The sequence below is a fragment of the Scophthalmus maximus genome, chromosome 2 (genome assembly GCF_022379125.1).
Source record: "Scophthalmus maximus strain ysfricsl-2021 chromosome 2, ASM2237912v1, whole genome shotgun sequence".
NCBI classification, from domain to species: Eukaryota; Metazoa; Chordata; class Actinopteri; order Pleuronectiformes; family Scophthalmidae; genus Scophthalmus; species Scophthalmus maximus.
The window spans coordinates 29,462,139-29,490,116 of NC_061516.1; the positions used below are offsets into that span (position 1 = coordinate 29,462,139).

The following is a 27,978-nucleotide window of genomic DNA, read 5'->3' on the forward strand; positions in this document are numbered from 1 at the left end:
GAGGTGGGTATGCGCATGTGTACGTATATTAATATCTGTGTGTGTGTCTGTGTGTGTGTGGTGGGGGGGAGTTTTTTTTTTTTTTTTGCTGCAGCTTGCAGCTGCCCAAAAATGAAGGAAGAATCAGAAGACAAAAATAGTCTGACATGAAAGAGGATAGGAGAGAAGGTAGACCAAAGAGTCGAGGACCTTGGAAGAGCAAAAGATCTTCGAGGGAACATGCTTGAATTCTGACTTGCTGTGCTATTTTTCTTTTCTTTACAATGTTCCTAAAAATAATGTCAGTCGACTACTAATTAAGTATTCCACTGACCCCTGGGCGGTTGACCCATTAAAGCAGTTGTTAACCAAAGAATGAAAAGTTTGTCTCAGTCCACTTATAGGCCTTCATATCAGTTGTCATACAGTTACATATGTTATAGAGCCGTCACTAGAAGTCACAACTGAATTATGTCTGAGGATCTCAGTATTTACAGTATAATGTTGTAATTTTTGCCATGTTAAAATCTAAATATTTCCTTTTTAGAGAAGAAAAAGGATATTGTCTAAGGGTTGGCACGGAACGCCGTGAAACGATGTAAATGCTGTCGCCTTAGCACATTTGTATTGGCATCGCCGTGGGTGTTTCACACTTAATTTAAGTTCTCATAATAGCGAACTTCCTAGGAAGTATTGACTTGTCGTTTCTTGTATATCTGTTGCAAATTGCTCAGACTGCCAAGCATTGTCTGGGATGGGCAACTCTGTGCCCGTGAGGCAGTTTCTACTGTAGACATCGCCAAAGCTAGAGACGTAGATGTCATGTTTTGTTTTGGTGTTTGAGTTATGGATACATATTAAAATTAATTTCTGCTCAATTCATCTATTAACTATCCATTTTTATTTAGTTTTTTAAGTTATATACTGTTATGGAAAGCTCAGGTTAGCAGTCTCCGGCACTTTTCCTGTCTGAATTCCCCTTTCATGCACGTTTGGAGATGCAAAACGTCCTCACGTGGATTCATGGCACAAGACACTGACTTTCTCAGGAGAGATCAAGTTGGGAAATCAGGTTTCAGAAGTGTGTCTGTGGTTGGGTGTAGAGGAAATGTTACCTTTTTGTATTCAAGCCCCTTGAATGCGTACATTTTGTTACTTGCAAATGATCTTACTTGCAAACTACAACAAAGCGGACAGAATAGGACGCCTTATCACTCTCCAGGAGACACGGGTATTTTGTTAAGGGCAAAATTTGACCCGCAGGCTCTATTTTGGAAAGCGTTACTCCAGTGAGCTCAATGCAGTGCTAAGCGGGTGACAGAGGAGGATAGATCACATGGATCTCTGAGAGGACAACCCAGCTGATCCAGAAATCAGCTTTGAGTCTCATTGTCTCAAATAGGCTGCACTTATGACATTGTCTCTCTGCCACATGATCCAAAAATAAAAATCATTTGCCTCCCCCCCTTACACAAGGCCACATAAGGCCCTTCCTTTGTCCTCTGGGTTTAATATTAGTCATTTGTTTTTAATCTCACCTCCCTACTTGAATCTTAATCTGGCCCATTATACATTATGCAGGTCTGCACTGTCAGCATGAAGTTGTTGGGGTGTGGGGAGGGGGTTATGGATGCTGACATTAGATCATACCATCTGGACCAAGAAAACGCACAAACACGATGAAGTAATCATGGATATCTTTGTTTCCCATTAACCCAAGATAAGCTAACGGAGGGAGAAAAGATGTAGATAATAAAAATGTGGTCTGTGGGTAATTTGTGAGACACGGCGAGCTCCGAATTTGTCCAATCTCGAGAGAGATAACTCTGCAAATTAAATGTCTAGTCCGCGTTGGAGCGACATAGCGGGAGAAAGAGATTATTTGTTTGAGTCTCCCCACTCTGCACCAGCAGTGTAAATTTCACTGTACTGTCTCTCTCTCCCCCTCTCTCGCTCATTGGTGTTGAATTTCTTGGGATTTGTGCGTGTGTGTGATTTGTGCTGCAGCCTATTCCTGCGTGTGTGACTGTGTACTCGCACCTTTATGTATGCGAGTGTGCATTATTGTACTTGTGCAGTGCTGTTTGTTCTGCAGCTTGTGTGTGTGTGTTTCTGTGTGTGTCTGTGTGTGTGTCTGTGTGTGTGTGTTTGCGTCTCGTCACCCTGGAGCCAGTCGTCCTCTCCTCTGACCCTGATCCCTGTCACCTGTCTGCTCAGATCACACACACACACACACACACACACACACACACACACACACACACACACACACACACACACACACACACACACACACACACACACACACACACACACACACACACACACACAATTGCTGTGACCCTTTCCTGGAGCTGAAACCCAATCGCAGTTGCCAGCCGCGCAAAACCTGCCAGCACAGCAAGGTTCTGTTTTCTTTTGGTGGGTGTGTTTGTGCGTGCGCGTATAACTCGAAAGACTTACTGTCTGCTGTAAGATGAACTGGAGCAAAGCGACAATTAAAAATAACTTTATACGTTACCGGCCTGAGCTTGAACCACGCAAAGGGCCATTCCAGAGATCTACGTTCACTAGTGGGCTTCAGTAAAGTCACACAAACAGTCACAAGGAAGCAGAGACGGGAAGTATTTTCCACCTTCCTTCTTCTGACACTAGGGATGGACATTTCAAGAAAAAAAACCATTTGATATCGACTGGAAACTATTTGACCTTTCTTGAACTACCCCCACACACGCTCACACGAACAATAAGAGAGAGACACCTTTTTTTAAAGTCATGACCTATCCCTATCTGAAACTAGAGCTGCAACAGTTAATCAATCGGTAAATTAATGGCCAACTATTTTGATTATCAATTATCAAGTAGTTTTTATGAAAGAAAAAATAAAACTACTAAAACTAGATTCTCTGATTTCAGCTTCTTAAATGTCAATATTTTCTGGTTTCTTTGCTCCACTATGACAGTAGACTAAATGTCTTTGGTGTGTGGACAAAACAAAACACCATCTCGGGGTGTGGGAAACATGATCGACATTTGTCACCATTGTATCGACGCAGAAACTAATCCACTAATCGAGAAAAGACAGATTAATTGATTATGAAAAGAATCGTTGGTTGCATCCCTTTCTGAAACCCAGTGTGCGCATCTCGTATATTAAGGGCAATACTACAAAGGAAGCTATACATTTGAATGTTATGAAAAGTAGCATTTAAAAAATCCGACCCACCAATCCGACCCACTAATTTGCTGTTCCAGTCTCTCCAGAGATCCTGGGAGATCCCGATCAGTGCTGGCCGTCTCTTCCAAGTCTGTATCGTTATCGCACCACTAGATGATAATGCAGAACTTTAAACACACTGCCGGGTGCGTGGAAGTGCAGCTTAAGCTCTTTAGACCAATTCTCCGCTGACTGTTCCAGTGTTTGCAGTCATTTGTGATGTATTATGTATGGTTTTATTTCACTGTCATCAGAACTGGCACTGACCTGAATGCTCTGAAGCGTCATTGCCACAGTGTGTGATGTTAGAACCAGGATTAGAATGAAATTGTGTCTAGTTCTTTTAAAGCACTGTTGTCTTGGTACATAGAAACATTAAAACTAATTTTCTTTTCATACACACTGAGTTTTTATTGTATGGACGACCCAATGATTTCTAGCTTTGACTGTTGCCGTGATGAGTTTGAGAGCTGCACATCTCTTTTTGATATATGAGCACGACCACTTAATGTCCATTACAAGCTCCACCAAAATGTTTCTGAACTCCTGAGCAGTGGGTTTCTGTCCTTAAACTAAGAAAAAAACATTCCTTTGTTTCTTCTCTGTCACATACATTTCGACTGTCACATTTCCATTCCTTTCTGCCTTCAAGTCCTCCTGTGGTCACATACAGTGTTCTGCCCTTGTCCCCCCCCCCGCAGGAGTCCAAGTCATCATCCGGCCGATCCAGCATGCCGCGATGTCGGAACTCCGTCTCCACGACCACATCAGATGACCAGCCACACATCGGTAACTATCGGTTGCTGAAAACCATCGGCAAAGGCAACTTCGCCAAGGTCAAACTGGCGCGACACGTCCTCACCGGAAAAGAGGTAGGCGCGCACGCCCAAGATTGCGAAGCTTGAATCTCAACCATACTTCCTCTTGCAGCATTACACTGACTTTTCTGAACTTTAGACTTTCATTTTTAGCCACTTTAGTGACACTCTGGAGAAATGCTTCACTATGGACTCTCTATTTAAATAGAAACTGGCACGTTAGTGTTTTAACGACAATAAGCAACAGGGGTGAAAAAGCCCTTTGGAAACCGTAAGCCTTTGTCTAGAAAGGTAATTAAATGTAACATTAAACTGCTTTTACTATTCTGATTTTAAAAAAACTGACACCATTAAGCGGATGGACTTTGGCTAGAGAAGAAGCCTCATGTATTTTAAACTAGCAAAGATGGTAAAAAGTAGGAAAACAATAAAAACGTTTAGCAGGTGTCTTCCTTCCTGGTTTGTGAGGCGAGGGGGAGGGCTCACGCTGTGATGCACAGTGGGTCTGGTCTGATCTGAGGCTCGCATGGCTTTTGGAGACGGTGCATCTGCCGCAGGAGATTAGATCGCCATTGTCCGCTAGAACGGAGAAGCCCGGATGTCTCCGGCTTACTGTTAATTTCCAGTTGTGATGTAACGTTGGTGGCCTGTCCCTTTAAGAGCGAAGCGGCACCGCTGTGAGCCCGTGCTGGGCTCCGTCTGAGGCCCCGTCAAGTCAACTCTCGGCCTCTGTGTGAGAGCGAGGGGTAGGCGGGCTCTGTCAATGTGTGACAGCCCTGTGCCTGACACCCTGATAACACTCCATGTGACTCGCTGGCGCACGCATACACGCACTCTTAAAGAGAACAAGGGAGAGTCAGAGGGCATGAACGAGTCAGACAGACGAGTACAACCAGAAAGAGGAGTGGAGACAGAAATGGTTGAGAGAAGTAGACTGAGAGATAATTCTTTGTCCTCTTTTTCCCTGATCTGTTTCATCCTTTTTGCCTCCATTTTTCACAATGTGCCTCTCCAAGCTCTCTGGCCATTTCCGTGTTTTGATTTATTTTATTTTCCCATGTTGGTATCCACTGTTGGATTATGAACTATACACCTTGATATGATAAGGTTATAAACCACGCCTCAGCTCTCTCTCTCTCTCTCTCTCTCTCTCTCTGTGTGTGTGTGTGTGTGTGTGTGTGTGTGTGTGTGTGTGTGTGTGTGTGTGTGTGTGTGTGTGTGTGTGTGTGTGTGTGTGTGTGTGTGTGTGTGTGTGCGTGTGCGTGCGTGTGTGTGTGTCCCTGTATTCTGCCCTGTTATGTAACTATCGCCTGCTGTGATTGTGTGTTTATCACTTAAATGCAGTACAATTCTTATACATACTGCGCATGTATGTGTTCGTGTACAGGTTTTGGTTTTCCTCTTTGGGACCTTTTCCAGTATAAAACCACCATCCTAATGGGGAACCAAAACCTGGTCAAAAAGTCATTTCTGAGGTCTTGGTTAAGGTTAGGGGGTAAGGTGTGAATAGAGGCTAGGTTAAGGTCTGGGTTGGGCATGAATTGGACATGGTCGAGGTTAAGGCTAGGCTGTCCACAACGAAGTGGGTAGTGGCAGTCCTAACATGGCTAGCTGCACAATCTCAAAATAATGTCGGTTAGGTTTTTAGGGAGTTTTTAGCGTGTGTGTGAGAGACAGAGAGAGAGAGAGAGAGAGAGATTGTGTCTAAAAATACAGCGATGTGTGATGTGCTCACAGACTTGTGTCTTTGCAGGACTGTGTGAGCGGGATGTGTCAAACCCACTGAGACAATGTAATGAATAAAAGTGTAACGGTAAATGCATATGTTCTTGTTTTTCTTGTAGGTGGCTGTAAAGATCATTGATAAGACACAGCTCAACTCCTCCAGTTTGCAGAAGGTGGGTCTCACACACACACACACACACACACACACACACACACACACACACACACACACACACACACACGCACACCAAACCTCAGTCCTTCTTATGCCTTTTTGCAGAAGTCATTTTCACTCTTCCTCCTCCATGTGTCTTTCCCTCCCTCCCTCCCTCTTTCTCTCTCTCTCTCTCTTTCTTCCTCCCTCCCTTTCCCTCTCCCCCTTCCTTTCTGTTTCTGAAGTGGTCTAGTTTTCAGAGAGAGTTTTAATTACAGGAAACAAGCTGCAATTACGTCTTTTGATCGTGCCAGGGTGGAGTCTGTCCACTTACACGCAAAACTCTAACTCTATGTACGCGTGCACACTGAACACACACCAAACGCTCGTGCAACGGCAGACACAAGAGATGGAAAACACACTCGTGTGCAACATCAGACGCGCTGAAGCACATGGTGTTAAGACACAGCAAAAACACTGACAGGGCCAACGTATACAGTCAAGGTCGTAAGTAATTAGACGGTGACAGATTTTTGTCCTTAATGCTTCGAAAGTGGATAAATAACGGAGACCACATGAAAGTGCTCAGTCTCCGCTTCAATTTGAGTAGGTTTTCTTCATTATAGAGCAAACTGTGTAGGAGATGTGGCCTTTTTTTATCACATGACAAGGAATTCCACTTGCTGAAGACCAGGCTAAAGGCAGAAGGACGCAACACGAGCTGATGGAGGCTGCGGTGACAGTCTGTGAGAGGAAGGGAGAGAGGGAAAGTTTGCCCATGTCTTCAGGCAGTAATAGACTGCAAAGGTTTTTCCACAAAATATTAAAATCTGATTTTGTTTGACTTCATGTGTATCTGTCTAGTTACATTTGAGCCCCATAAACTTTGGGCACTCTGTGGGATATATGAGCCTTATATCTACCACATGTTCTTTCCATATTGACATAACTTTACTCAAATTAAAGCTGAGGCGTGGCACTTGAATGTAGCATCTCTTGTTTCATTTTAGATTCAATGTTACTGAATCAAGAGCAAAAAGAACAAAAAAATGTGAAACCGTCCGTATTCTTAAAGGTGTGACCGCAAAGCCAATGGTGAATGCAAACACGCACACCATTACATCAAATGTAAGGACCAGAATCTGTTTTTTTATTATTATTATTATGTTGTACAACTATTTTCTGCTGCAAATTGATACTGTACGCATTTCTCACAATTCTGAGTATTTACAGCGGCAGGTAAGTTTATTTGGGTTTAACTCAAAATAAACTACAGTGTCTGTGTTAATAGTTATAAGAGTTTTCAAATAGTTTTGCTTGAATTCAAGTTTTCTGTTGCTGTGACAGATTTGACAGTTACAATGTAGGCTATTTGAAAGGTAAACAGACATTAAGCGACCCAAACACAAATACTATAGATGTTGGCCAAGGGCGTGTTGCTACACAATGTCTGTTTTTTTAAAAACAAATTGTGTTCCACTGTGCCTGAATATTTGACCACCATCAGTCCCGCCCCCACACGCTTTATACGAGTGTGTGTGTGTGTGTGTGTGTGTGTGTGTGTGTGTGTGTGTGTGTGTGTGTGTGTGTGTGTGTGTGTGTGTGTGTGTGTGTGTGTGTGTGTGTGTGTGTGTGTGTGTGTGTGTGTGTGTGTGTGTGTGTGTGTGTGTGTGTGTGAGACAGACTCTGCTAGGAGGTGTCCTGAGGAGTAGAGAGCAGAGAGGCTCTTTCAGTGTTTGATAAATATTAGCGAAATAATTGACCACGAAACGCATTTGGAATTGCATTGATTGCACAGACGGGGGACATCCTCATTAGACGAGCCTCTTTGGAAAAACACCAGCGGCAGCAACTTGATGATTACGCAGTGAGCGTTAAAAAAAAGTCTACTCAAAGTGTTTTTGTTGCTCAAAACCCCGAGGAGCTCTATCGTACAGACAGTAGAACGTGTACAGACGATCTAAGCAAGTCAAAAGGATACAGCTCCTGTTTGTTTGGAACTTGATGTGGCTTTTTTATGGGCAGTTGGAAACGGCCAAATTTGTAGTTGTGCATTAAAGGAGCCTATGCGCTGCCACAGCTGACATGCACCTCCCCACAGTTGGGATACGCATGAATACAGCTTTAAGGTTCTTAGTTACATATTTAAATATTAACGTCTGAGTGTTGCTTTTTGGATGCACTTCAATAATTTCAGTTTAGCCAAGTATCTGACTTGCTAAACTGTCTGTCTAGAGTGTTGACTTCCAGGATTTTCCCTCCAAAAACATCCAGTTACCATTATACAGTAGTTTGACCTCATCTGCTGACTCAGGGTAAATAAATTCCTAATGAGTGACTTTATTTTACCACAGGAAGAGACTGGCTGGCGTAGAGGTAGACTTAAAGTCAGTTAGTACTTTGTTCGGAGTACATAAGTTCTTTTCTCGAGATAGTTTACATCAGGTAAATCACACTTTTCATTCGTTTGTTAAACTCTTGAGATCCTAAATTTTGGCAGACCATGGATTTACAAATAGTGCACTGCATTACGGAAACTAAACTTCTTTCTTCTCTTTCAGAATACATTTCGTATCCCAAAAAAGAATTCCCTTTTCCCTCCCATGTCCTTATGTGCATGTGCACCGACACCAAATATCTTGTATCCTTGGACACACACTCTTCACATCTGGCACAAAATCAAATATTTAGTTGCATAGGAGCAAATAGAATATAAATATAACTCGCAACGACGCCAGACCCCACATCTCACAGTGTGTTCAACGTCGCACTCTGTGTTCCTTGTTTCTAACAGCTCTTCCGTGAGGTGAGGATCATGAAGATGTTGAATCACCCCAACATAGGTGAGTGTCGCTGCAATGTCGTCACTCACTGAGAACCACACATTTGTTATGTATTCGAGGCAAATGATAATAATCCTTTTTTGTTTTTTTCTTGCTCCATCTCCGACCACTTTACTTCTCCCTCTCCATCTCATCTCTCTGTCCTTGCCTCTCTTTCTCCGCCTCCAGTCAAGCTCTTCGAGGTCATAGAGACAGAGAAGACTCTGTACCTGGTAATGGAGTATGCAAGTGGAGGTAAGTGCGCGCCACTGTGAAATCATTCCTCCCCCCCGAGGCTCGGCACTCTATATGTTCTAATCATATTGTTCCCATCAAACATAAAATGCGACCTCTCCATAACTTACAGCCTCTAGAGTCTCTTCTACGCCATTTGTCCAAAGGGTTGTTATCAGAAATGCGGATGTCCAGAATTTATGCCACTAATTGAAAAAACAATGCTTAAAATAATGACCGTTTTAGCTCAACGGGACCCTACTTTAGGACAATCCTCGGTTCAGTGTCCCATCGACCCAATACTCCGGCTGTAAGGAGACCAGTATCGTGTTCCAACACTAAAACTTCTCTCCTCCTCTTCCTCTCGTCTCACAGGAGAGGTCTTTGATTACTTGGTGGCCCACGGCAGGATGAAGGAGAAAGAAGCCCGTGCCAAATTCAGACAGGTGTGTGTTTTGGGGGAAAAATCTCTTATTATTTGTCATTTTACAGATAAGTAATGCAAATGTGTTTTTGTGTACAAACAAAATGTTAATTTAGTGTACAATTTGTCTATTTGTTGAATAATGGAAGGCTGGATGGGAGTAGAAGGAACTCAATTGAGGGGACAGCCTCACCCAGTACTACAAATAATGTAGTAGAAAAATATATTTTACTTCATTTTAAGAACCACTGCCTAAAATGTCAAAGAAAAAACCCCCGTTGCATTTTAAATTTTGTGCGCTGTTAACGATTGATTGTTGATCATCCGTTCTCTCCCTCTGTCTGTTTCCCTCTTTCTCTCTCTCACACTCACTCACTTTGTCGCTGTGCAGATTGTGTCAGCAGTGCAGTATTGCCATCAGAAGTGTATAGTACACAGAGACCTCAAGGTGAGAGAACACACACACACACACACACACACGCACACACACACACACACACAAACACACACACACACACACACACACACACACACACACACACACACACACACACTAATGAAATGCATTGAGTGTTGAAACACAAGCAGTGTCGCCCTTGCTCTCGGTCTCTCTCTTTAATCACAAAGTAATGTGATAATATCCTTCAAGTACTAAACAGTCATACCCATTCATCTATGCACACAAACACCGTTTGCAGCTGTTTGTCTTTGCTCGTTTTCTCATTCTGTCTTTATTTTACTTCCATTCTTCGTTTCACATTATTTATGCCAAAAATGAAACCTAACAAACACTCAGTGGTTCTAGGTCAATTTTGGTTCATTCTTTTATGCAGAGTTGTAAATCCTCTTATTGTGCCAGCAGGCAAACCTGTGGACAATACATTATCATGATTACTGTTACAGTGATCAGACAGGAACCTCTCATCGCAAAGTTGTATTCCCACTCATGGTTATTTTTGGACCTTTTAATATACCTTTTTTTTTTTTGCTTTGACCATGATCAAGAAACATTTGCTAAACTTTTTACAAATGGGATAAAGGAGGTTTCTAGAGGACAGTTCTGATTATTGTAATGTGAACCATCATGCACATTATCCTAATCACTCTTGATCTGTGGGGGTTGCAATGTGAAATACAGGACAGGCTTAACTCTACTGGGCCCGACTCTGCGAGAGCACATTTTGATGAGACTTGATTTCACAGCAAACAATGTGAAATGATTTTCTTCAGGTCCATATATGTGGAAAAACAAACCCAGTGTGGCTGCGAACATGTTCTACTTGAGGTTTATACCGCTGTTTCAACAAAAGGGGTGGCTCCTTTAAGAAAACAAAATCCTCAAAGAGTTTGATTTTGTGGTTTAGCTAACACAAATTACGAATGTCAAAGCTTAGAGATTATGTCAGTCTCGTATTATATGTTAAACACACACACACACTCACACACACACACACACACACTCACACACACACACACACACACACACACACACACACACACACACACACACACACACACATACACTGAAGAGTATTCAGAGCAAGTGAAAAGGAGTGCGCACCTGTTGCTAGGCAACCCCCTGCCTTCTAGTTCACTGGCTCTCTTCAGGCTTAGGGACACACACACACCCACACCCCCCCCCCCCCCCCACACACACACACACACACACACACACACACACCCCCACACACCCACACACACACACACACACACACACACACACACACACACACACACAGAGGAATATACTGTGCCAGCTCACTTTGCCCATTGTGTGCTACTTGTAGGCCCCAAACCTTTTCTCTAAAAAAACCCTCTCTCACCCTGGGTTTTTTCCCCCAGAGAAATATATATTTCAGACAGAAGGTCTGTAACGAGGTGGAGTGTGTTTTCACTGCTTTGCTTGTCAGCGAATATCTTTGTTACACTCGCACTGGATGATGACATGGCTTCTTTGTCAAACTCTGTTCTCCTTCTACAAAGTTGACTGTAACTCTGACCTAGGGAAAAAAAAGTCTCCAAATAAAGACAAAGCAAGTCTAATGTATTTGTGTTTCATTACTTGGCACATATTGGAACAATAAATTCCTGCACATTGATAATCTTTCATTTTCGTCTTCATCCTCTTCTCCCCATTTCCCTCCACATCCTCCTGCTCTCCACATCGTAATTATGTCTTTATTTCTGTCCCTTTCCTCCTGCTCCCACTCTGCTGTCTGTCCGCAGGCGGAGAACCTGCTGCTCGATGCAGACATGAACATCAAGATAGCAGACTTTGGCTTCAGTAATGAGTTTACTCTGGGGAACAAGTTGGACACGTTCTGCGGCTCCCCGCCCTACGCGGCCCCGGAGCTCTTCCAGGGCAAGAAGTATGACGGGCCTGAGGTGGACGTCTGGAGCCTGGGGGTCATCCTGTACACACTGGTCAGCGGATCGCTGCCCTTCGATGGACAGAACCTCAAGGTCAGGAGGTGGCGTGCGTGCGTGCGTGCGTGCGTGCGTGCGTGCGTGCGTGCGTGCGTGCGTGCGTCGATGTGCATTACATAAGCTTATGTCTGTGTTGTGTGGCTGTTGTAGTATTTGTCATGCTCCTTTCTGTTGCTGCAGTACCTGAATGAGTACTGTGTGAAGTAATTACATGTCAAGTACTTTTTGAGTTTTTATAAACTGAAACCTGGAACTTAAAAAAAATACTCGATGAAATACCATGAACTGCGGTTATTCACACCACCTATCACACCGTGCATTCAGTCAGCACTCACATGAGTCATCCTGGAAGTGCAGACACATTTTGGGTGGGCGAAATGACATTGAATGTGATGATATTGATATTACTGTGCCTGCAAAAACACCATCTAGGCTTATAGAAATATTTCTCAGCACTACCTCCTGCTGCGCACAGTTTTGCTCAACACCTACATTTCTAGGTTTACTATTTATTCTACAGACACATCCACTGTCTTCTGATTCCACTCCCTTGTACTGTGCTGAGGTTGTAGCTGTATTAAAATATAATCTCTTTCTCTCTTTATATTTGAGATGTGATGCACTGACAAAAAAAAGTGTAATGATGGTTTTTACGTCATTGTTTAAGCACTTCAGATAATTAATCCCCCAGGTTTGAGTGTCTCCTTGAAAGCCTGTTTTGTCCATTATGGTCTAGTTAAAACCCGTCACTACATGCACTTATCCTTCAGTATCTGACTAGGTAATAATTAATGAGACAATTACAGTAGGGTCAATAATGGCCACGGAAGAAGATTACAAACATGGTAATGTGATGTTGAGTATCCGTGCCTGGTGACCAACAGTGCTCTTCTTAACAGTTGCATTGTCTTAAATCTCATATTTAACAAATTATATGGAAGCTGAAAAATATTGAACAACAACATGAAACCAGAAAGTAAATGGATATTATTTTCTTCCTAATATCCCCCACTATGTTTGAATCGTAGCTAACCAACGGTTGGTTAAGTGAATAAGGTAATTCTTTAACAAAACTACTTATCATTTGTGAGTTTAACTGCTAACGTTGCAGTTTGGCTAATTGAAGCCATAACAGATTGAACTGTATAGAGAGAGACTTCTGTATAGAGAGAGCTACATACAGATGAGACACACATATTTGTCCAATTTCGCAAACTGAAAAATCACTAGTCAATAAGATAATTGCCAAGGCGATCTGTTGTCTTCCTCTTTACGAAACCTAAAGCTGTGCCTTTTTTCTTCTTCTCCAGGAATTGAGAGAGCGCGTGCTGCGAGGTAAATACAGGATTCCCTTCTACATGTCTACCGACTGTGAGAACTTACTCAAGAAGTTCCTCATCCTGAACCCCTCGAAAAGAGGCAGCCTCGAGGTACACACGTGCAATGAAACACACACAGAGCACAAGACAGTTAGACATAAGAAGACTTAAGTTCCGTATATTGAACTTGATAAAACATGCTCTATCTTATAGTGGTTGAATTTGATTTTGTAAAAAAACCAAACCAATTCACTCATATATTTGTGTCTGCAACACATTTGGCGCTATGCTGTATAGTTGGACTTGTTTCACCAGCTATATGTGACTTTGTTGCCGAAGTGTAAAGTGCTTTTTAAAAGCATAATAAATACTTGTTAGTTTGGTGAATGAATGGTAACTATTTTAGAAGGAAGATACCGTATCACTTTAAAGCAGGACAACAACAATCAATCTTGTTTTCTGTTTGCATTGCCACAGTATAGTTGAGATCAAGAAACTTACTGCAATTTTTATGGAATTATCCCGTCTTTACAGTGCTGTTAAATTTAGAAGCAGCACTGTAACTGTGCTGTAAAGAAAACTTGAGCTTGAGTGTTAGAATTCAGTCCTGTGACTGTTTCATTTACACCTTCTTTACAGTTTGTGTTTTAGATCAAGAGTGTGCAGCTGACTGACTGGTGCTATATCCATAAAATTACTCGTATTAAAACGAAAACGACCCCTGTCCAAATTCGCTTTTTCTTTTTTCGTCTCATCTCTGTCCATACTAACACACCTAAAAAAACATATCTGTGATACTGTATTAGTCCTTATTTAGGATTATTTATTTTTAATCCCACCAGTGTGAGATACAAAAATATGTTCATTCATTCCAGCAGATATTTTTTATTTTTGTTCAATGGAGAGCGTACCAAGAGTAACGACGCGGAGTGTTGCATTATGGGTTGTTTGTTAGTGTCTGAGAGATAATCAGTCTCAGATGTGTTTGGTTAGTCCAGTTTAACCTGCAGGAGTTCCTGAAGGCTGGAGAAACACGTTCTGCTGCCGAAGAGGAAATAAATTAATGACGAGTGAAAACGAGTTCCTTGTGACTCCCGACCTCTTAACTGCCAGACATTATTAGACGGAGAAACTCTGGCAAACAGCGGAGAATCACAGAATCACGTCTGTCACAGATGATGCGCTCAAAAAGACATAAAAAAACATGTCAGACAAAACATTTATGTGAGAGGGAAATCGAAAGAAAGAAAAGCCCCATGAACCCCAGTAAAACCCTGTTGAATAGAAAGCACATCTGAATTGTCACATAACTAGTTCTGTTTTAAAGGAAGCTTTATTTGTGTATGGAGAGTAATGGAGCACTCTCCTCTTCTTTGCTATCCCCTCTTCCTTTTAACCTTTTTTTCCCGACGTCTCATGTCTCCCTGTATCTGTCTCCCTGGCTTGCACCCAGCAGCAGATCATGAGGGATCGGTGGATGAATGTAGGCCACGAGGAGGAGGAACTCAAACCCTACATTGAACCCCAACCAGATTATAAGGACCCCAGAAGGACAGGTAAGCACTGGGAAATAGGATAAATGTATTTCTTTCTTTAAACACACACAAGCACGCGTGAGTGCAGAATGATGAGTTGTCTTTTGGAGAATCATGTTACAGTGAGCTTACTGTGAGCTCTGTAATAATCAGGTGGTTTTGCCGTGTGTGCAGACATCATGCTGCAGATGGGATTCTCTCAGGAGGAGATCCAGGACTCGCTGGTGAACCAGAAGTACAATGATGTGATGGCTGCATACCTGCTACTGGATTATAGGAACTCTGAGGTACGTTGTCTTTTCCTCATACTCACTTTTATCTTTTAATAACTGACAGTGCTGACTTGACAGCTCTCGCATCTATTTAGCCCACATTTTACTCAATAATGCTAAAATGGATCACAGTGACAAGCACCACCGTAGACCGAAGAAGTTATTGGTTTGTTGAAGCTATGTTTAATGGAGGTATAAGCATGTAGTACCTTTTAAAATGTCAAACTCACCAGCTCTTTTCAGTTCATTGTATATTCTATTGTATATCAGAATGTCATATCAGAACATGAAAGGTGTTGTCATCTCTGAATGTGACAGCATATGTTTACTGTCAAAATACTCCCATTATTCTCCCAAAACAGTAATTTGTATTAAAGCGTTATTTTTAGACCTTTGTGTTTGTTGTTACCCACACCACAGCGTTGCTGTATCTGCTCCTGATGCACACTTTTTTTGTTTTTCTTTTCCTTCTCCCTTAGCTGGATGAAGGTGGCATCAAGCCTCGGCCAGGAAGTGATGTAAGCAACATAAACGCCCCCTCCCCGCCTCACAAGGTACAATGAGAATCTTCTGCTAGGTCTCACAACTCCAGGCGGTGACACATACAGTGCCAGTGAACTACAGCAGCCGCTGCCTTCCTGGATGGTTGGATTTTTGCATTAGGGGTTAAACAGCTCTATGGATTAGAGAAAATGGCTGTAAAAGTGGCTCGATCCCAATGTGTGTGCAAACATGACATAAAGAATGCCACACTGACCAGTGTCCATCTTGTCTCTCTCAAGGTACAGCGCAGTGTGTCATCCAACCAGAAGCCTCAGAACCGAAGAACCACCGACCAGGGTGAGATTGGTGTGTATCGGAAGGGGAGAAGCTTGTGTGTGTGTGCGTGCGTGCGTTTGTGTGTCAGGAGAGGCAAAAAAAGGAAGGGTAAAATAGGTGGAGCAGGGTGGGTTAGGTTTATTCTATATTGGGATAACAGTTGATGTAGGAGTCGTGAAGTTGAGCGAGGACAAGATGTATTTAAGCGGAGGGCTGCCAGAGCAGATTAAATGAAATTAAGCCACAAAAGAAAACTGATTTCTGTTAGTGATGTCAGGAATGGGACCAATGATTGGCAGATCAGAAGACGATGCATGTTGGAAGAAGCAGGAAGCTGTCAAAGGATTGAGCACAGCAAGCGATGGCCTTTCTGATGCACTCCCCGTCTCTGTGATTTTTTTTTCCCTAGGCTCCTCCTACTCTAAGAGGGGGGGTCAAGCAGACAACCGGACTGCAGCTGAGGATTCTGGGAGGAAGGGTTCATCGGGCAGCTCCACTACCAAGGTGCCGGCCAGCCCTCTCGTCTCCTCTGACCGCAAGAAGAGCGCCACGCCCTCCACCGTGAGACCCAACACCAACATGCATTACATTTCAGACACTTTGAAAATGAAAATGGGTTTTTATTTTTACATGTTGACTTTTTTCTTGTGTCACAGCAGCATTATAGTTAAGTGATGCAATTTTCTGAACTTTCTTTTCCTGAGCTTTGTCCAGTTTGTGCATTAGACATACATATCCAACCTGGAATGGAACTCAGTAGAGAGCATACCTCTGCCAAGGTCCAACATTCCCCTTAAATTCAAGCTACACCAAATTGAATACACTCATAGATATCTGTCCCTTAAATATGCCTGATTCATCAGGATTCATGAATTACTCTCCGGGAAAGCGGTGGAAATGTAAAAAAAACCCAACAACACACCCTTATTTCACAGTGTTTAAGAAAGTGCCAAAAAAATTGTCAATCTTCCCCTTTGTCCATATTCACTGCAAAATTTTTTCTTGGCCCATCCTTCCTCCAACTTTTGTGGAAATCTGCTTAGCAGTTTTTGCGTAATCCTGCTGAAAATCGACCAAACAAAACAAGGAAATGGAAAGGGAGCAGCAGACAATTAGGGAAAGCACGTTTCTTAATAACATATACAATGTCTTTATTTGAATGCCATGAAAGTGTGAAATTGAACCAGCATGTCTAGTAGACCTTGAAACCAAAGCCTCGCCAACCAAGGAATGTCAAATAGACCAAGACGTGGTTCCTGACAGTCTTGTTGTCTAGTCTTACTTTTGTCCAATCTTTTCTACTGTAATGTAAAACAAAAAATGTCAGGGTTTAAAATGAATATTTAGTTTTTACTTGAGGTTCCTGATTACACCCTTTCACAGGACTGTTGTGGCACGAGCCTGATTGACATTTATCTCACTCCGCTGTCAGTTTGTTAGATTTATTTTATTGGCATGTGGACTTCTGGTCCACCCAACCTCAACTCGATTACAGCCTTTATCCATCAGGACCATGCAAAACATCAATGTAGGTGTGCATGGGCTTTAAATGACAGTCCATGAATACTGAGGTAAGCGTGAAATGGTCTCGTAATGGTGCGATTGTGCAGGTAACTCTGACCGGCTGCAGAAAAATATATCCATTGCAGGAAATACTCTGAAGGCATAGTTTGGTGTGGATTTAATTAATTTGTGGTAATTAAAGTCATTGCTGGCTAGAGGCTGGACCTGGAATAATTGGTCAACTTTAAGGCCATCCTCCCTCCACTGCACTCATCCCCCACAATGTCCTCCGCCTTAAAAATGTCTATATTCTATAACATTCTTAAATTTTTTTACGATTTTCTCCCTTACAGAATAGCATCCTGTCCACCGGCACCGGTCGCAGTCGGAACTCTCCTCTGACCGAGAGAGCCACGCTGAGCCAGGGTATCCAGAACGGCAAGGACAGGTACACCAGTAATGCACAATCACACAAGAGAGACGTTTAAAAAAAAAAAAAAAAAAGACAAGGACACGCAGTCGTTCTCACATACACTCTTTGTCTTTCACTTGTTGCTGTGAGGCAGCGCTGCTTCATCGCTAACAAACATTTGATACAAACACACGTAATGGTTTGTGAATGAAGCAGTGCAGGCAGCTGTCTCAGTGGCTGAACCCCAGACCTTTGCTGGTGCTCTCCAGAGCTCTGCCAGCTGGCTCGTGGAGAGGCCCACAGCCCAGGGCGGAGCGAGCCCTCCTGGGTATTTAGGCCAGTAGATTACAGATTACCCGAGAGGGTCTGATTGAGGCCTGCCAGTCAGAGCAGAGCAGGGTTTCGATGGACACGCACACCCACACTCTTACATCCACAGGATGACACACAGTGGCCCTAAGCTGTTCTTCAAACCCAAACCCTTCTTTCTGTCCTCTTCTTTTCATCAACTTTTCCTCTGTTAGTATAAAAAAACCTGGATTTTCTCGATTAAAAACTTGTCCGAATTTCTGTTTCATTTAGAAAATTAAATAAATGACTTAAGGTCGTCTGTCGGGTTTCGCCACAGGTCGAGCTCCATCCACCTCTTTTTGACTTATTAACTTGATACTGCATAGTGTGATATTCCCTTTATACTTTCTCAGTGAATCCTTATTAGTTTTAATTCATCCTTTCAACTCTCCTTTCTTCCTCAACCACATTAAACAACTTCACAAAAAGGTCTTTTGGCCACGTTAGAGTCGTCTGATTGTGGATAAAAACACACCTTTACATGTCGATTAAAGTCGTCTGTGTCGTCGTATTTGACGCCCCGGGAGTTCAATACACCTCATGCGCATCCATATATATAAAGTTCCCGCATATCACTCATGCTTTAACCAGCCATATGCTTTTTGTGTTTTTCTCATAAAGCATTCAACATTAAGCCAAACCATAATACCTACTAGTATGCAGTGGTCTTTGTCATTACTGCTTTATTACTTGTTGATGTATGAGTCTCAAATGACCCCCCACGCTCGCAATATAGTGTCCCACCTAAATTATAATAGAAATATTTGAATTGAATCAATGTTCAGTCTTTAGTCTGATTTGTTTCTTTTTATTCCTGAGCTCTGCCTGCTAGCGAAGTGGTCATTTGAGACAGCATTGCTTTTTTTTCTTGTATACTATGGGTCTGTTAGCCATGGTAGACTGCTAACTTAGTGGTTGCCAACTGCTTTGATTTTCAAAGTTGCTTTATTTGATCATCATTAATGCTTTGAAGTTTGGGCTACTGTTCGTGTTAAACCCTCCCCCCTCCCCAATTCTTTTGTTTTTCCTGTCCTCTTTTCTTTCTCCTTTTCTAATTTGTTCTCCATTTGCTCTTATATCTGCGCCTGAGCGTTCGTCTCCCTGGATCTTAAGTCACTCACATTTTCACATATTCATGGCCTCTCCTTTCCTTTCTTTTAGTCTATCCCCTCCATCTTCCTTTCTTCTTTTTTTCTCCCCTCTCTTTCTAAGGAGATTAGGTAGACTTGTGATGGAATATTAACTCTTAATGGCTCGAAATGCTCCCTGTACTTGGCTCTTAATAGGCTTACACATACACAAAAATATCTGCACGCACACACACACACCAAGGCTTAAACATACATGTCACAAACGGCTGCCACACACTGGGTTGTCCAGTGAATGCAGTTATTTTTCCGTCACTAGTCAAACTAATCCCTGTCGGAAAGAGTGTGAGTGTGTGTGTGTGTGTGTGTGTGTGTGTGTGTGTGTGTGTGTGTGTGTGTGTGTGTGTGTGTGTGTGTGTGTGTGTGTGTGTGTGTGTGTGTGTGTGTGTGTGTGTGTGTGTGTGTGTGTGTGTGTGTGTGTGTGTGTGTGTGTGTGTGTGTGTGTGTGTGTGTGTGTTTTCCTCTCCACTATGTGTTTGTTTTCTTTGTAATTATCAGCTGTTTGGTTGACCTCTATAAATGTCCCTTACTCTCATCGCTCACTCCTCAGCTCTCTCTTCAGCTCTCTCTTTGTCTCTCCGCGGTACCACTCTCCCCCGTCTCTCGCTGTCTGTTTTTTCTGTGTCTGTGAAAAAAAGTCAAGTTCGAGCCGTCAGCAATGTGCAGAGCTTTGTAGCCCGTAGCAACCTTGCCGATTAAGAGAGGGTTCAGGAAATAGCCAGTGTTGTTTGGCTCGATACAGTTTAGAATGTGTACAGTGTAAACGGACAGGAGAGCATTGAAAAGGAGACGTCGCAGACAGAAACAAACATTTATCAAGGGCTGCAAATTGCATTTATTCTAACTGATGATTAATTTACTGTGTAGGGCAGTTATCAGAACAGATAATTAAATGATAACAATAATAACTTATGTAGCACGTTTCCTCCAAAACAATGCAAAGGTTTTTCTTAAGGCCACAAAAAAGCTATTTATACACGGAGGGTTGGTTGGGGCTAATTTTACTTCGTACCCAAACATTATAAACTGTTTATTGTATTTCCCCCCCCCGATATGTAGGCCCGTAACAGGGGCATACTTACCCGTCAGCCACCCGTTGTAACAAAGGCCGTTGACCTCTAGTGTCATCGTCCCCAGCTTGTCTTCTATTATTTTTCCCATGTTCTGTAAAGCCTGCATTGGGTACCTTGACAGGTGTAATAAAAAAAATCCAATATATTATTATTATCATCAGTCTAATTTTGTGGCGTCCTCACTCGTTATGTTGCACATTGTGTCACATTTTAGTTTGACTTTATCCACAAATTGAGTCTTTTAGTGTGTTTTCAGTCGGTCTCAGCCAACAGAAGTGTGCGTGTTCGTGTCAAGTTGGTCTTTTGTGTCACGTAGATTTTACATGAAACGATGGTTTCTTTTTGTGAAACCATGATGGAGCAATCCTAACATTGAAAAAAAAGACCAACTTTTCTTCATTGGTCCTGTCCTCTTGTTCTACATGTTGTCTGTTTTTCTTGAGTGTCCACTTCCTCTATTCCTTCTCCTATGTCTCTGCTCTCTCTGCTCCCCCACCCCACCCTCAATGTGTTCAATAAGTGCTGCTTCTAACCATGCTCCACCTCACCTCCCCGCCCACACACAAACCCCGCCCGTGTTGTGTTTGTCTATGTGTGTGTGTATGGTGCTGGTATGTATGTATGTATGTATGTATGTATGTATGTATGTATGTATGTATGGCGTGTTTTTCCTGTGTCACTCACGTTTGTTGGTGTGTGCATATATATGTGTGTGTGTGTGTGTGTGTGTGTTTGTTTCGTGTTTCGGGCGGGGCACTCCTCTTCCTCCCCCCTCCTCCCTCCCAGTCTAAACACTCCGGGCTCCCGCGCCTCCACTGCCTCGGCCGCTGCCGTCCTCTCCTCCTCCTCCTCGCGTCCCCGCCACCACAAGTCCCTGTCCTCCTCCAATCATCCATGCCCCTCTGACCTGCACGCACCACGGCCCAGGCAAGTCTCTTACTCACTCTTTCTCTCACACACACACACACACACACACACACACACACACACACACACACACACACACACACACACACACACACACACACACACACACACACACACACACACACACACACACACACACACACACACACACACACACACACACACACACACACACACACACACACAGCTCCCTCAACCCCCTGCAGCATGTACCACTTAACTCAGCACAGATCATCATCCTTCCCACAATGGACGAAGAGGAAGAAGGAGAGCTGAAGAAGAGATAAAGTGATAAAGTTGGCTCTAAAACCTTCCACCACTGCCTCGTTAAAGGGGGGGGGGGGCATTTCTTTGATTACATTTTAATCACACAGTGACAAATCCTGGCACACAGTTGGAAACTGTACTGCCAATATTTTTCCCCCTGAAATTGATCAAAGAGGTGTATTTTCCTCCCTAGAGAGTTGGTTTCTTTTATTTACCACAATCTGCCCCACTTGCCAAAAGCAAACACACACAAACATAAAACTATGAAGAATATATTGATAAAAATGCTTTTAAATCTTCTCTCAGAGTGATCCATTGACTACAATCCCCCCCATCCCCCCTTCCATAGCAAGCCAGAACCAGGAAGCGTAGTTAACATGAGTTGAACAGCAAAGATACTACATGAGACTACCTTATCTGAGTTACAGTGAGTGACCGTTCACTCAGTTTCTCGAACAAAGAGTTGCTTGCTGAGTTACTTAGCAACAGAAAAGAAGTAGACGGTGGAGAAAAAACTGTACAAGCTCAGCTTGTTGACGTAGCTCGTCTGTGGCCAACCAGTGCTGCTCAAACCTCATATTCACCCAGCGGAGCATTACTTCACATTCAGAGCTTGAGAACAAGATGAGCTGGTTTTTAGCTGTGCAGTTTTTTTTTAAACTTTTTTTTTTTTACATGTTTTGTTTGCTGGCAGGAAAACAAATGAAAACCAGACAAATTCAGAGAAGAGATGCTTGTGGACCAGCTGGGATGAGGTTTCAATAGCTGTATATAAGCTCGGTTGTCGACTGTCTCGTTAATGAGGTGTGCTTTGTCTAACTTCTAGGTCAAAAAACAAATCAGTATGACACGTTGAAAGAGCTTTGCACTGGCAAACTTTCCAAAGGCATGACTGGATGAAAGTATTTTATATTGTCATCGTAGGCATTTTCTTAAATTCAAGACAGAACCAAAAGATTATGGAAAGACTGAAAGTTTCAATGGAACCCAAATTTCACCATTATTAATTCACTGTTCATACTGTTTTATTATAAAAATAAAGAAACATTTCTTTGGCAAAATATACAGAAATGCCCCTTAAGCATCTAAGCTGCTGGGCTGTCAGGGGCACAATGCAAACAGACTTGCTATGGTAACTGCATCATACAAGAGACAGATTCATATTATGTAATGACCACATTATTCAGCATCTAACACATTTTTAGGTGCGTTTTAATCCTGTGCAGCTGAGCAGTTAACTGAGAGTCTTTGAATGTTGGTCATCTTTGCTGTCATGTTAAATGTTTTGAATTAACGCATAAATGTTGTCCATCTATTTAGATTTGTCAGTTAACAGCACATTTGGAATAAGTAAATGTATAGAAGGGTGGTGCCTTCATGAGACCAACAAATGTAATTATATATTCATCACAAAAAGTCCGTCACAAAAAGATCACAACATACCGTCATATTTATGAAATCACAATCATTAAAAATATCCTGAAGCTTTAAAAAGTTAAAAGAAAAAAAAGAAAAAAAGGATATTGAAGGGTAAAAAACAGCACATTTCAGTGTCCAAAATGTAGACATTTATTACAAGGTGAATATGTATTGCTGGTTGCATACACTATATCCCTAATATGGGATAAACAACATAGTGCCGTTAGTTGACATGTCTACATGTTTGAACATTAGATAAACAAGATGAATTGTCTCTGTGTTGATGCAAGAACTATTTAATAGTCCACCACCTCTGTGTGTGTGTGTGTGTGTGTGTGTGTGTGTGTGTGTGTGTGTGTGTGTGTGTGTGTGTGTGTGTGTGTGTGTGTGTGTGTGTGTGTGTGTGTGTGTGTGTGTGTGTGTGTGTGTGTGTGTGTGTGTGTGTGTGTGTGTGTGTGTGTGTGTGTGTGTGTGTGTGTGAGAGAGACAGAGAGAGTGAGATAGAGCTTTAAATAATACAGGATATATATAAAAGTGCAGTTTCTCTGGGAAGAATCAGACAAAATGTGAAAGTGTTGATTCATGTTTCTGTGAAAGCCTGTACAATCTGCTGCATGTCCCGTCTTGATAATTGCCCTTCATTTGGTCTTCTGACGCGTGTTTGTTGAGAGGGGTTTTTCCCTGGCTGGTGGAAGTGAATTTCAGTCCTGTGTTAAGGAAGTAGAGTTCATTTCAAGGTTCCCACAGCCTCTTATTTGCTCTCTCCACTTACTATGTAAACTCAAGTCGGCTATGAATTTTGCCTGGGAAAACCCTGTCTTCATTTATCAAGCCTTAACTATACTGTGAGGAGTCTGGTGGAAGGGATGAAATGAAGTGAGAAGCTGACTGTCTTATTGGTCGTCTGTGTGAGGACTGTGTTGTGTGCTGTCTGTGTGTTGATTTGTTGGCCAGCTTCCCTGCTTGACGGTATCTGTTTGAAGGGCAACTTTGATATTTCCAGCCTTTTTTTTTTTTTCTCCTGCCAGCCATCTGTTACAATACAGTTCTTTGAATATGTTCCTCAGCTATCTTAAATATTTTCTGAGGCTGAACTGATGTGCCACTTGCTCAGACCCCCACAGCTTCCTTCAGTGACAGTTGTCTAGTAGGAGAAATAAAATTAAAAAAAACACACCTCACAAATGTCAAGACTCAAATTCCAGCAGAGCAAATGTCAAGGTGGCCCTCTGGCTGTACATGGTTTTGTGTGCTCCGTGTTGAAAGTCTTGTTCTGTTGCATGCGTCGTTCAGCAGTGAACTTGGGCTGTTCAGAACCTGGTTGGGAACGCTGGAGAGAAGGTACCGCTCCAACACGTAGTCTGCCCCCTAGTCTGTGTCCTCGAGTCCCACTAATTCCTGTCCCCACCTGAAAAAAACGTTTCAAATACTGCTCTCATGAGTTGACATTTTTATTTAATCATCTATTTGAATGTGCCAGTATTCATGTGCTGCACAAAAGTCTGTCACCTCTCTTCCCCGTAGCATTATGTATTTCTTCCCTATCAACAGTCACCTTCATAACTATACGTCCCACTGGTCCCTACTTATCAGCCTGATCCAGCCGTTCTCTCCTCTGAACTCATAGATGAGGCGTGCGTGCGTACGTGCGCTTGGTTTTTTTTCACCTAGTTGCAATCCATAGTGGACAACTTAAGTATAGTCACGGTGAAAGACAATATATGCTTTAAATGTGTTCTTCGCTCAGCTGGAGTGTATTCGAGGTGAGTGTAAAAGAAGCTTCATTATGTATTATTATGACATTGAATGTAGAAATAAAAGAAGCTTCCTCCTGACACAGTGGTAAGAAAATCAAATAAAGGTTCTCCCTGCAAGTCTGCCCCTGCATCTGATAGTTTAGGAACTTTACTGGAACTGAAAACTAAATTATTTAAGGTTATACCCTTACTGTTCAAGATTTTACAGAATGGCAGATGACAGTTTCTAATGCTAGTTACAATTTGACTTTTTATTGAAGTAAGAGAGAAGAATTTTTTTATGCCAAAGTGTTTGAGTGAACTTTATTCCTCCAGAGACTTTTGCATGTCTGCTTAAACGTAGTGATAACAGCTTCTCTGTTAAAGTTCACCCTGTGATGACAATGTTGACGACCCGCAGTGTAAATACATCCTGCAACTGCAACTTCAGTGTTGCAGTGCATGTCCCCTGCCCCCTCTGCAGCCCCCTGCAGTGAATTGCCCTTGTTGTATATGTTAGTCTTGTCTTTCTTTGTCTGCTCTTTGCATTTGTGTTTTTACAACTTCTGTTTGCTCTGATTGCAAGTGTGCTATTGTCACACAGTAGCATGGAAGACGCACGCACATGTTTGCCACGCTAAGGCAATATTTTTGCTCAATGAATAGTTGTGTGTGTCTGTGTGTGAGACGGAGTGCGAGCCCTACGGCTGCGGTAAAGAGGATTATTCATGTATGTGTTTGTCACTGATCTGGTGAAATAGATAAATATTGATTTGGCAAAAATTTGGGGATTAGATATGAAACATCAGGGTCAGCAGACGTTGACAGACACCGTAGATACTTGTATGACCTCACACTGAGGTAAGTAGAAAGGAAATCGTTTTCTTGAGTATTTGTCTAACTGTTCCTCTCCGACATCCCTCCTTTATGCCCTTCCCCTCTTTTTATACCTTTCTTCTTCCTTTCTTTCTATTTGTTCATCTACCTCTTGTCTTCTTCCTTTGTCATTCCATCCTTCATCTTTCATATGTTTTTTATGTCTTGCTTTCTCTCTGTCACCCTGAATTCTTCCCCATTTGCACCTCCTCTTCTCTGCCTCTTGTTCTACCACACCTCCCATCCCTCCAATCTTTTTTGCGCACCTTCTTCTTCTTCTCCACATCCACCTCTCGGCTCTTCTACACGCTCCTCTCCATCACCTTTCCTTCATCATCCCTCCCTCCATTTTCCTCCTTTCTCTCTTTTTATTCCCCCACTCTTCTACACAGTGCTCCTGCGCAGCGGGCGCCCGGTGCCTCCCCGTCTGCCCACAACATCAGCAGCGCTGCCTCGTCGGACCGCACCAACTTCTCCAGGGGGGTGGGCATTCGCAGCACGTTCCACGCTGGCCAGCAGCGGGGTGCCCGGGACCAGCAAGGCTCCGCCTACCCCGGAGGGCCCGCGTCCCCATCACTGTCACACGGCAACAGCCAGGCCCGGAGGGCACATGGCGCCACAGGGATTTTCAGCAAGTTCACATCCAAGTTTGTACGCAGGTGAGTGGCGGAAAAGAGAGGCAGGAGCATGGGAAGGGTTAATAGTTCAGATTACACTGTGGTTACAGTGTGACAACAGAGAAAGGAAGTAGCAAAACAGGAGGGGATGTGCGGGGAGAAAGTTTGTAGTTTTGTAATTTCAACATAGTTGTTTGCAACTCTCTTCTATTTATTATCCCGCTGCTTTGTAGCTTAAGTACAGTTTAAATCTTTTTCTGAGTATTGAGGTTACAGTTTTGGGCAGAAAATGACTGGGTTGATCTTACAAGTCGTTTCATGTGCTCATTTCCTCTCAGGAATGTTGTACTGTATGTCCATGTCATCGCTGGTTTGCAGAGTATTTCTTCAAGGGGGCTGATCTCATCTCATCTCGTCCCTATCACTTAACTTGTGCTGATCTGTAACTCTGCAGTGGGTAGAAAGGGAGAGGAAGGGAACAGCAGTGTCTTCTCTATAATTTTGTTTCGAGCTGCGGTGACTGAGGAGTCATTTTGGTTTTGGTTCCATGTCTGGCCCGGTTTTCCTCCTACTCCTCCAGTGCAGGTTGCAGCAGTTAGTGACTATTCTCACCTACCAAGTCTTTACATTGACATATTGATATTAGTTTATTTTGGTTGTTGACAAATAGATATTGGTTTTAACTAACCCCAATAAGTGGTGGTAATATTGATGGAAAAGTAAGGTTTCAATGATTAAAGGATTCTTTAATCTTTAAAAAAATCTATGAAGACCAAAATCATATCATGCATTAGTCAGTCTCTCGATACTTTGTCTATGGCAGCCAGCTATGTTTTTACCTTTGGTAAGTTAAAATATATAGGTCGCATATTATTCACACCTGCGCTTTTCCTTCTGTGAAAAAAGATTAAATAGTTCACAACAGTTGGGATCTGTAGTTTATGGCAAACATTACTCAAACAGGAGTAAGTAGTGCATTCGCTGGCCTTTTTTTCAAAGCTGTGGATTAAGACACATATTGTGCTTTAGTGAATTAAGTCAGATCCAAAATATATTGTTGTGCCCATTTAATAAAGGAACATGACACAGAGGAATTACATTTACAAGATAATTAAGATTTATTGTTGTTTTTGCTCTTGGAATTTTCTTTGATATTGATTTAAAAAATGGACCTGCCTTACCCTCCAAATTACAAGTTTTCAGCTGAATAGTATAAAGGAAAATGGGCAAGTATGTCAAGTAACATGGCTGAAGATGATTAGAATTCATAGCCAATTTCTTAAGACTTCATTCATTTAGTAAATAATTGTCAGCGATTCATCATGTGTGAAGGGCTGATGATGTGTGTATGTAGCAGAGTCTGAGTGAGAAAGAAGGACAAGCAGAAGAGTGGAGCAGCGAGGAGAGTTATTATCAGAGTCCGAATGAAAGGTGTGGAGGTGGCAGGAGGTGAGGATTTAAAGGTGTCAGGAACGAGCGAGCCTGAAAGAAGAAGGTCAGAGTGAGCAATGAAAGGATGAACAGCTGAGAGAGCAGCTTTGGTTGAGAATTATGTCTTCATGACTGTGTCACCAGCCAGCACTGAAGATGAAATATGAGTACACATGTTGAAATGTGTGCAAAAAAAGGGTGGGTAAGGTTGTATTTATATTTGTATTGATGATTTGGTTACATTAAAAAAAAGACAGGAATTCAGAATGATGTGTGTGTGTGCGTGTGGAAGAGGCGGAGGTACAGGCACAGGCTCTCTCCAGGCCTCCCACTCAGAGATACTGTAGCTCTGTGGCGGCAGTATCCATGGTTACACCGGAGATATCACTTTTCCCTCAACTATAAATACCGCTAGTGGGGACACCTTGACACATGCATGCTTGCACATGCACACACACACACACACACACACA

At 42.5% G+C, this 27,978-nt stretch overlaps 1 protein-coding gene across 16 annotated transcripts in view; it reads left to right on the plus strand.

Moving 5' to 3' along the window:
* The window catches only part of mark2b (MAP/microtubule affinity-regulating kinase 2b), a 51,015-nt gene that overhangs the window by 13,919 nt on the left and 9,118 nt on the right, over positions 1-27,978 (plus strand). For 6 of the 16 annotated variants that reach the window (XM_035624316.2, XM_035624318.2, XM_035624328.2 and 3 more), the window contains exons 2-17: positions 3,898-4,068; positions 5,859-5,912; positions 8,688-8,736; positions 8,905-8,970; positions 9,325-9,395; positions 9,765-9,821; positions 11,600-11,836; positions 13,111-13,230; positions 14,573-14,675; positions 14,808-14,941; positions 15,406-15,480; positions 15,709-15,775; positions 16,155-16,306; positions 17,602-17,696; positions 21,019-21,159; positions 25,850-26,116. In XM_035624316.2, coding sequence (XP_035480209.1) covers positions 3,898-4,068; positions 5,859-5,912; positions 8,688-8,736; positions 8,905-8,970; positions 9,325-9,395; positions 9,765-9,821; positions 11,600-11,836; positions 13,111-13,230; positions 14,573-14,675; positions 14,808-14,941; positions 15,406-15,480; positions 15,709-15,775; positions 16,155-16,306; positions 17,602-17,696; positions 21,019-21,159; positions 25,850-26,116 — 1,859 coding nt within the window. The remainder of the gene's footprint in view (positions 1-3,897; positions 4,069-5,858; positions 5,913-8,687; positions 8,737-8,904; positions 8,971-9,324; positions 9,396-9,764; positions 9,822-11,599; positions 11,837-13,110; positions 13,231-14,572; positions 14,676-14,807; positions 14,942-15,405; positions 15,481-15,708; positions 15,776-16,154; positions 16,307-17,601; positions 17,697-21,018; positions 21,160-25,849; positions 26,117-27,978) is intronic. The other 10 variants (XM_035624323.2, XM_035624326.2, XM_035624319.2 and 7 more) reach the window with 9 other exon arrangements.